The sequence below is a fragment of the Uloborus diversus genome, unplaced genomic scaffold (genome assembly GCF_026930045.1).
Source record: "Uloborus diversus isolate 005 unplaced genomic scaffold, Udiv.v.3.1 scaffold_12, whole genome shotgun sequence".
NCBI classification, from domain to species: Eukaryota; Metazoa; Arthropoda; class Arachnida; order Araneae; family Uloboridae; genus Uloborus; species Uloborus diversus.
In genome coordinates, this window is record NW_026557876.1 from 8402528 (window position 1) to 8413105 (window position 10578).

The 10578-nt window shown below is 30.3% G+C and overlaps 1 protein-coding gene across 1 annotated transcript in view; it reads left to right on the forward strand.

Moving 5' to 3' along the window:
- Positions 1–9228, forward strand: part of LOC129232457 (basic salivary proline-rich protein 2-like) — a 49893-nt gene extending 40665 nt beyond the window's left edge. Inside the window, exon 3 of the mRNA XM_054866602.1 lies at positions 8054–9228. Coding sequence (XP_054722577.1) covers positions 8054–8611 — 558 coding nt within the window. The 3' untranslated portion in view covers positions 8612–9228. The remainder of the gene's footprint in view (positions 1–8053) is intronic.
- The last annotated feature ends 1350 nt before the right edge of the window (positions 9229–10578 follow it).

The following is a 10578-nucleotide window of genomic DNA, read 5'->3' on the forward strand; positions in this document are numbered from 1 at the left end:
AATGGGGTCAGTCAAAAGTACTTTAGTACTTTTACTTACTTATTCTTTCAGTCAAAAGTACTACTTTTAGTCATTGAAATGGATAGAATGAGCAAAAAGAAGTACATGGACTCAGAAAATACTTTCATTTTCCCAACAGTTTTTTTAATTAATTTTTTAAAATGTCCGATTTTTCCAACAAAGTCTTTATGACGTCAAATGATGCAATTTGGCGCATCTTTCTATTACGTTTCCACATTGTAATAATCAAGCAGCGAATTAAAATTGCGTTCTGCGCTTGCTATCAATCCTATCGTTGAAATTACACGTGAGTAAAGATGCGAATTAAATATTTTGTTCTGTGAATGGCAACATTGAATGACATTTCATCATTTGTGATGTCACACGACAGAAGTGTAAACAATGAAAGCGCAACGATTTAAGTAATTTTTTAAAAATATTAAGCTTAAATAAATTATTTAAAAAATGGTCAGATCTTATGTTTTTAAGCATGCTCTTTCAGAAAAAAATACTTCTAAAATTTTGGTAACGACCCCATTGATGATAATTAGTCCTAACCGTATCTATCGTTAGTGTAATATAAAAAATAAACTTATGAGAAGCCATAGACTAATAATAAGAGTAGACCGAGCTATGGCAACCCTTTTGCTGCTCATAAACCAAACCATGTGAGTGGTGGATATCCTAGCAACAGCGGGCGTTGATCGTAGCAGACGATCAACGCCAGCGCGAAATAAAATAAATAGAATTGATGGAACACGGAAGAATGATCTTTTATGTAGCCCGATTTGTAAATTTGTTATTCTAAGTTGTAAATATTTTGTTAATATAGTGAGTTTTTCGTTTAGATAGTATTGTGCATTTTCTTTAGTCGATTTCAATAACTCTCTAAACAATTAAAGATGCAAGCGCCCAAAAAGAATCGGCAAACGGTAAGATTTTTACCTACAATTTCAATTTAAGATACCGATTAGTACATTTTTACGTTAACGCAAAACGTTTACGCCATTACGTTTACGCCAAAGCTGACGTATAGCAGTTCCAAATGAAATAAATGTTACTGAAAACTGTGATCAAAAACTAATTACTAATGTCAAAATAATGCATAACTAAAAGAAAAACAGTTCAATCTCTGCAACTGGAAAAAAAATTATAATGAAAACACATTACGTCTTAAAATACATGTCGAGTGCCAGACTTTTGATAATGTTGCCATCTAGCAACCATGCTGCCAAAGTTTTGGCCAAGCCTTCCACCAGTCACATGATGTATCCATGAACCAATTTTTTCATCAGTAAGTCTGGGAAAGCTCGGTCTACTCTTATTATTAGTCTATGTGAGAACCAAGACTGTTCCGTGATTTTGAAGAAAATGCCAGTGCTTTAACTTTTTTGATAAAATAATAGAAGTACCAAGTAGACAAAGCAAAAAAAATCTTTAATCGGCGTTTACTCAAAACCGTGGTTTTTGACTTAGAGTGTTTCAATTGTAACCCCACGATATTTCCCCATGTTATTTATGTATATATTTTTAAAATATTTTGAAAGTTTATATGTGTTATGACCCGTGAAAATCATTGTGATATGATGTGACGCGCCACCTTCCGGTAGAAAATGGTTAGCATCACTGGTTGATTGCTAAAAATTACATGTCATGTTTATTTCATCTTTCATTACTCTAGTGGCTTGGTTTTGGTTACTATAGTTTGATATCAATTTTTGAGCAATCACGATTGCTTATTGCTTTCATTTGACTGTTTTGATGTGCTATCATTTTATTTTTCCGCCAGCACCCTCTGCAGCATCACCCGTCGACCGGCTCCTCACGATGCTGCTCCTATAGCGAAAGCTGTCTCCAGGTTGCATCCATATCCTACACACATGCGCATACATACACAACTACACATACCCCACACACAAACACTCACACCTACATGCACACACATACTCGTGATTGCGAAAAACATAATTTGAATTCCAGATGACAAAAATCAAATTAATTTTTTTTTTTTTAGTTTATTCCATTTTAAGATAGATTAAAGTAAGAAAAAATGATTGGAAACAAAAATAACAATATTGGTATGAAATGGATTTCTTTTTGAAGACCTAATGCCATTTTTGGAGGATTTTGTGCATTTTAAAGCAACTTTTGGGTAATAATCATAACTTGGAACATGCTTAATTGGAGATACGTTTCGTATTCAGCATTCGTTAAGATTATTTTAGTGTGGTTGAGTTTCATTTGTTTCCAGATTTCTTTCAACCAAAATGCTGAAAAAAAATCCGGAATCAACAAAATATAATAATGAAACAATAGGACAAATTAACTACGGTCAAGTAAGAACAATAAACAATTCGTGATTGCTTTAAAAAAAAAACCCTTAATGGGAACCATTGATCTTTATATTACGTAAAAATAATATATATTCAGAAATAAAGAAATGTATTAACATCATTAGATTAGCGTAAGAAAAGCTGCTGTTTCTTCGGTCCACTTTCTTGGAATTTTTACATAAATGTATTTATTCACTCAAGCAAATAAAATTGAACTTGCCATTAATTAAAAAAAAAAAAACATACTTTTGGTTACATAATTCCGAAGAATACAAAATTTTATTCTCCACCTACAACGGGCGAGGAAAACTAACATTTACTTTTCCCCAAAATATTTCAGTATTCCATCTCTTTTTTCGTTGCCATTACAGGAAAGGTAAAAATAGCGCAGACGATAGATAAATTAAGTAATACAAAGAATGATAAAACATATCAGGTGATAATAAATAGGGATATTAAATGCAAAAATACAAAATTTTGATATTTTTATTACAATTCCCAAAAATACAAAATATTATTCTCTGCCAGTAACGGGCTAGAAAAACTGACTTTCACTTTCCATCAAAATATTTCAATGTTTCTTTTCATTTCTCTTTTCGTTGTCATTACAAAAAAAAAAGTAAAATAAAGAAAAATAAATAAATAAATAGTAGCGCAGACAATAGATAAATTAAATAATACAAAGAAAGGTAAAACATAGCAGGCACTAATAAATAGAGATATAAAATGCAAAAATGCAAATTTATATTATAATTTTGATATTTTTATTACAATTTCCAAAAACACAAAACATTATTCTCTGCCAGTTACGGGCTCGAAAAACTAGCTTTCACTTCCCATCAAAATATTTCATTGTTCCTTCTCATTTCTCTTTTCTTTGCCATTACAAAAAAAAAAAAAAAAGAAAGAAATAGAAATAAATAAACAAATAGTAGCGCAAACGATAGGCAAATAAAATGATACAAACAAACGATAAACAAATTAAATGATACAAACAATAAAAAAATATTGCCAATGATTAAAAATAGAAGTATTAGATAAAATACTGCAGACGATTAATTTGACAGAAAAACCTGAAGAAAAAAAAATCATGATATGGAAAAAAAAACTACTGAAAATCCTCCCATTTTGCGACGATAAAAAAACACTATGCCACTTTTCCTCGCTACCCGCTTTCCGAATCGCTATTTTCCGAATGGATCTCAAAGCTCTATTTCCCTCGTCCTTTAGAATGCGGCACGTGACGAAAGAAAAGAAAACAACCTCAAGAGAGAGCTGGTTATATCTTTTTCCTTCTCTCTTCCTTCCATCATTTGTATATAAACGTCTCTGCAAACTGACACGGTCACTTTTTTGGGAATCACTTCTCTTTTCTCTTCTCTTGCCGAAAACATGATAGCCTTTGTAAGTATGACCAATCGTTTCTTAAATTCAATTATTTCTCTCCGACGTTTAAGTCGCGAGGAAATACGAGTTCATTTAATAAATGAGTTCATAACACTTTCGTGTTTGTATCGTGACCTAATTCAAATGCTTACCAATTAATGAAAAATGTTACAAGAGTTATAAAATATTTTTCAATTACGTTTGCGTCTTTCAATTTCGGTCAATAAGTAATAATTGCTTACCTAAGCAAATTGTTTTAAATTTTTCTTCTATTTTTGCCGTATTTTGTGCTAAAAAGAAAATATTTTAAACTGATTTACATTTTTAATATTATAATTTGTGCAATTTAATGACTTACAAAATTATTATTAAATTACTTTTTCAATGTAATTTGTACTTTTTGTAAAAGAAACAATTAAAACTTTTTCAGAACCTGTAATTTATTTTGGAAACAATTTTTGAAAAATATAAGTACATTGACGTTTTTTCTCTAATTTTTTTGTTTTCTCATGTTAAGCGTAGTTTTTATACAATTTAGAATAATTGTTGATTTGTGTGTTTGCGATTTATACTCCAAGAACGCATACTTTATTTTATACCTTCAACTACTTTTTTTTTTTAAGAGTAATACCGCTGATATTTGTATTGCAATGGAATTTACTGGTTAACAATTTTTCTGTAATCCTCTAAGAATTAGTTATTTATTAATCTGTGGTAATTAATAAACTTGCTATCGTTTTCAACTTTATATTTATTTTTGTTTGTTAAATTAATTTTCACTTAAGTCAGAAATGATATCCTAGCCTCTTTCATTTGTATGAACATTTAAAAAATATTTTCCTTAACAAATTTTTTTTAATTTTCTTCACATTTTTCTTCTTCGTTTTCGTAACTGACATTTGTTTCTAGTGCCTTTTTCACAATACATTAGGCCTTATTTCAAGCTTAGAAATTTGCTTTGAGATCAGTGCTTAAAAAACTTAAAAATGTATTTACTAAGTAAATACAATGAAGATGATGGAATACTTCTTTTCTTTTCTTTTTCTTTTTTTTTTTTTTTTTTTGTTACTTGAAAAGGATTTTCATGCAATGTGCAATACTGTATTAATAGCTAGTTTTTAACAAGAAATTGAGAATAAGTTAGGGATCGATATCAATTTTTTTTCAAATTATATCAATATTCTATAAGTAATTACATTAAAGACCATGAAATATTGTTAATGATAATTTATTAATGCAACCTTGTTGTAAATGCATCCCAAAAATATCAACTTCACTTTGCAATATTCATAATTTTTTAAATAAGTAATACTTATGTGTCTCTAGCAATATGATAACCGCTTATTTTAATTTTATCTTGTAGGTACTGTTGTAATTTTGTAACAGTAACTATTTTTCAACTATGGATCGAATTAGTAGTAATAATAAAGAGAGTACCTACACATTTTCGCAAATATAGATATGGCTCATATTTTTCAAAGAGTTCAAAGTAAAAATTGTTTTAAATACATACGTTACTAAGACTATAAATATGTATAGTGTTTTTGTTTTCCCACCGCAAATAAAAGTAATGATTTATGATGCTTAGAGCTTTTTAAAGCTTACTAAGTGATTTTGTAACAACAATACTTTCATAACAGAATTGGATCTTAATTTTTTTCGAAATTATTTAATATCTTTTCTCTCTCTTTTTGTACCCATTATTTATTGTACTAGTATAACTTTTTTTGTTGACTTTTGGTGTTGCTGGAGTATTGATTTTATTAGAACAAATCGTCTTTCTTTGAAATTTTTTTTTAAGTACCGAAAAATGTATAATTAAGATCAAATTTCTTCTAATTTCTAGGAATTCTTCTAATTGATTTTTCTAGAAAAAATCTTCTTTCTTTGGAATTTGTTTTTTTAAGTACCGAAAAATGTATAATTTAGGTCAAATTTCCTCTAATTTCTAGGAATTCTTCTAATTGATTTTACTAGAAAAAATCTTCTTTCTTTGGAATTTGTTTTTTTAAGTACCGAAAAATGTATAATTAAGATCAAATTTCCTCTAATTTCTAGGAATTCTTCTAATTGATTTTACTAGAAAAAATCTTCTTTCTTTGGAATTTGTTTTTTTAAGTACCAAAAAATGTATAATTAAGATCAAGTTTCCTCTAATTTCTAGGAATTCTTCTAATTGATTTTACTAGAAAAAATCTTCTTTCTTTGGAATTTGTTTTTTTAAGTACCAAAAAATGTATAATTAAGATCAAATTTCCTCTAATTTCTAGAATTGAAAAAAAAAAAAACAATAACTTTTAGAAGTTTTAAAGTTTAAATAATTTATTGTTCCTTAAATCTAACAGAAATTGGTAAGTCATTGTACATACCATTTACTCTTAAAAAGTATCTGACGAATTCGAAGTTTAGGAACATTTAACCAAGTTTTCTAACGATAAAAATTAATAAAAAGAAGAAAAAAATATAAAATTTAAAAATATTTATTAAATAAAAATAAAAGCAAATTGAGTAACAAAATGTTCCCCAACACAAAATAGATTTTTCCCCCTCTTTTTACAGAGCAAGGAAGGTATCGTTGAAGTAAATGCGCACAACTGTTATATTTAATGGTCGTAAGACTAAGTGTATTCATGGTAGAGTGTACATTTTACTCCCTTACACATGTCATCTATTTGGTTAAGTGGTTCACTACTACTAACCAGGAAACCATACGATAGTCTTATATAATTAAAAACTGAGCGTATGTATCTATGTATGTACCTGTGTATCTATGTCCAAGTTTCTTCTCCCGAACGACAGTGAACTGACCATCGAACCAGGTATCGATGGATTCGTAATCTTCCCGTCTTTATGTCTGGCTAACATAATCCTCCGATAATAGTTATAGGAGATATCAATTAAAAACTATTAATTATAAACTTAGATTCCGAAATAAAATACCCAGTTTTCGAAGGCTTTCCTCCATTCAAATGATTATTCAGTGCTTCATCTCAATTTTCCGCAACAATGCTTTTATTGAAAATTTATAGCATGAAGGAAATCATTGAGACGAAAGATCTGTTTGCATTTTTTGTCTCGAATATGAGCAAATAATATTCTGGGTTTTGTTTTAAAGGCTTCTCCTGTAATCGGGGGGATTTAAAATGTTTACTTTTTGGTTATTTTTCCGAAATCTGCAGCAAAATTTTACTGATTTTTTTTGGTTCAAGCCTGATTTTTGAACACGCGTCACTTGATATACCTTTTATTTTAGAGGTGGACAGTGCAAAGCCGGGCGATAATAATAAAAAAAAATATCATTTTGAACATTTTTATGGATACATAAACTATTTGTCCTCGTGTCCCCCACTCTCAAAATTTAAGGATTTCGCCAATTCGCCAAATTTAGGGAGTTTCTGTGAGTAATGGGAGACATCTTTCACACGCTTTGCAAATGAAAGTCCTATCGCTCGCAGATAGCGAAATCGTTGGCGAGAAATAGGCAGGTTAAATTCGCGCCAATTCTTTAAATTTGGTGCTTATTTCAAAATCTTGACAGACTTTTAAACCTTAAATTTCGATTGTGGAACGAGGGCAAATACTTTTCGAGTCAAAAAAAAAAAAAAAAACTCTTACTATGGTCTTTCGATTTCTACTTTTTTCAACTATTTTTATTTCTAACCTATTCCAATGGTTCCCGGAATAGCAGTAAACGAGTTGTCAGAAGGGTTAATACATGCATTTAAAAGTGAGAAACTGTGCTTCGAATGTTATCCATAAGATTTTGGTAGCAGACAGTACTACAATATTGACAAATGAAATACGTTATTATATTTAGTTCACATAATAGTCGATTTAAATTATTTTCTTCGATTTTCTGAATTTAAAACTGAAGGAAATCAGAATGCATGTATTGATGGATAAATAGCTAGGGCTTTATCAAGGCACGGAATTATTCAATGACATATGTAGAGGAATTAGATTTACAAAACAGTAAAGTCCATAATAGTAAATAATTCCATTTTATTATGACAGAGAAGAAAGAGATGTGTACTATTTTAATATTTAATGTTTAGAATATTCGACATTTTGAATTAAAAAAATGCAAAAACAAATATAATGTTTAAAAATTTGCGATTCTACGATGCTAAATTTCTATTTAAAATACAAGTCCAGAAAATACGATAAAATCAATTTCCAACCATAGTTCCGATTTTCAATACACCATAAGTTTGTCTCTACACAGAGCATTAAAGAGAGAGATCAAAGTGCAAATTCCATACGAGAAGGTTTAAGAGACAAAACAGCTCTTTCTCAGATCTTACAACATTGTTTTTTTTTTTTTTAAATTTCAGATTGCTTTGTCAACTCTGTTCGCTTTCGCTAGCGCTCAGTATCCATACCAGGGACAACAGGCCTACCAACAAGCCCAACATGCACCAGCCTACCAGCAACAGCCCCAGGCTTACCAATCACAGCAACAGTCGTATCAACCTCAACCACAACAGTACCAGCCACAACCACAGGCCTACCAGCCTCAACCTCAAGCATACCAGCCTCAACCTCAACAACCACGATCCCACACGCCAGCTGCCGTCCATTACGTCAACATAGGGGCGGAGCTTGCTGGAGACTACAAGTTTGGCTACGACACTGGCAAGGGAACTGATGGCCAGAGTTTCCGAGAGGAAACCAGACTTCCAGACGGTAGTGTGCAAGGGGCCTATGGGTATGTGGACGCCGATGGAAAACAAAGAGTAGTCAGGTACACTGCTGGTAAGGAAGGATTCAAGGTTGAAGGAGATGACATTCCAAAAGCCCCACCAGCACCTGCAGCAGCAGCTCCCCAACAGCAACAACCTAACTACAACAACTATGGAGGCAGCCCTAACAACAACTATCGTGGCTATTAAGAGAACATATCAGTCAAAATGTGTATTTGATTTTTAAGCCAAATAAGTTCATTCCAAAAGACCAACCAGCAGCTGCAGTAGCCCCCCCCCCCAAACAGCAACAACCCAACTACAACAACTATGGAGGCAGCCCTAACAACAACTATCGTGGCTATTGAAAGAACATATCAGTCAAAATGTGTTGTTGATTTTTAAGCCAAATAAGTTACTATTAAGTTCATTATCCTGATATTTGAAAACGGATTTAATTTTAAAACAATTTGCCTTTAAATATTTTTTGAAATTTTAAACTTTTATCAAAGTCAAACTTAATAAGTTCGTAAATAGCGTATTTACAAGCTTTCTTCAATTAAAAATTATTTACAATCATTAATGAATTAAATGTTTCATTTTAGAACATTTAATTGATTTCTAGCTTAGTTGATCTCATGACTTTTCACAGGGCCTGATTACTGAATAGGCCGACTAGATCATGGCCTAGGGCCCCCACGTTTTAGGGGCCCCCAAATAGCAAAAATGTTTTTGGTTAATGGCTAAAAATGTTTTCTTTAATGGCTGAAGTTGTAAAGATTTTGCTACAAAAAATCATTTGGCTTTGGTTCCCCTGATATCTTAATCAGGCCTTTCCTTTTCATTACAACCTCGGAAAAATTTATTTCTTAGTTTTCAAAAATAATGGACATAAAATATTTCGGAATTAAAGCAAAATTTCAAAAAATGACTATACCATGTAAATAGTTTTGATTATATAATATTTCATGCCGATTACAATTAGACACAATATTTTTCATTCAAATCAGTACCATGACCTTTGAACATAGGCTTAGACTTTTATTGCATATTAACAAATGCTTGCTGTGATAACCCAAGCTCCTTAAAACAGAGATTTAAAAGATATACTGTGATAAGATTAAAAAGCTTATAATATGAGATGTTTTTACTTTTTTGATAAAACTACTGTGATATGATCAATGTAATAAATCCATCTCTTGTTTTTAAACATTCAAAAATGTATTTTTCATGTATTTTAAATTCTGCAAATCTAATACCAGTTTCTTAAGCTACGTTTTTAGATGCTTTTGAAGCGAGTTTTTAATATCAAATAATCTATGAATAAGTAAGAAAGGACTATTATAACAGAAAATACAGTTACTGGAAATACAACGTTAAAGCTACTGTGATAATAATGCAAGGCAAAAAAGGCTATCATAAAAAACAAAACAAAAAAGCTGTGCTTTCTTCTTTATGTCTCAATTTGTCTTCCCAATTTCTGTTCCTTATGTGTTTTAAGTATTATTGTTTGTCTTTTCACAATCAAACTTTTAAACTGTCTCAAAAGAACTTTTCAAAATCCTCTAGTCTGTTTTGAATGGCTACTTTGGATTATATTTGTATGAAAAAAAAAAGAAAAATCCTGACATGTGTGGTGCCAAATGCTTATACATGTGAGCAAAAGCAAACTATTTGCTAGTAAGAGCTTCTTAATTGCAACATTCCAAACAAAAGTGGAAAATATGTAAAAACTCCAAAAATGAGAAAAAACAAAACATGTATATGCAAATATGACAACATTGAGAAAATAAAATAGTTGATTGAATTTTTTATGCAATGTATTTGTTTTACTTGTTTGATGAACTAATCAAAAATATGAATTTTTCTGTTGAAAAATATATAGGGGAATATGGGGCAAAGTTAAATAGTTAAGATGACTGCGCGTTTTCAAAATGAAAAACTTGGAATTTTGTTTTGAAAATTTCAGTACTTAAGAAAAGATCATTGTATTTTATAGTAAAACTTGCATTGAAACAGTATTCTTTATTTTTGGCATTATATAAAAGGTTGAATGACTAAATGAAAATATTCTGAAAGAATAAACGAATAATTAGACAAATTAGTTAATATATGAAGGAAATAAAATAAGAGTTAACTGAATAAGAAAAGGAGTGAATGAATGCATAAATCCAATT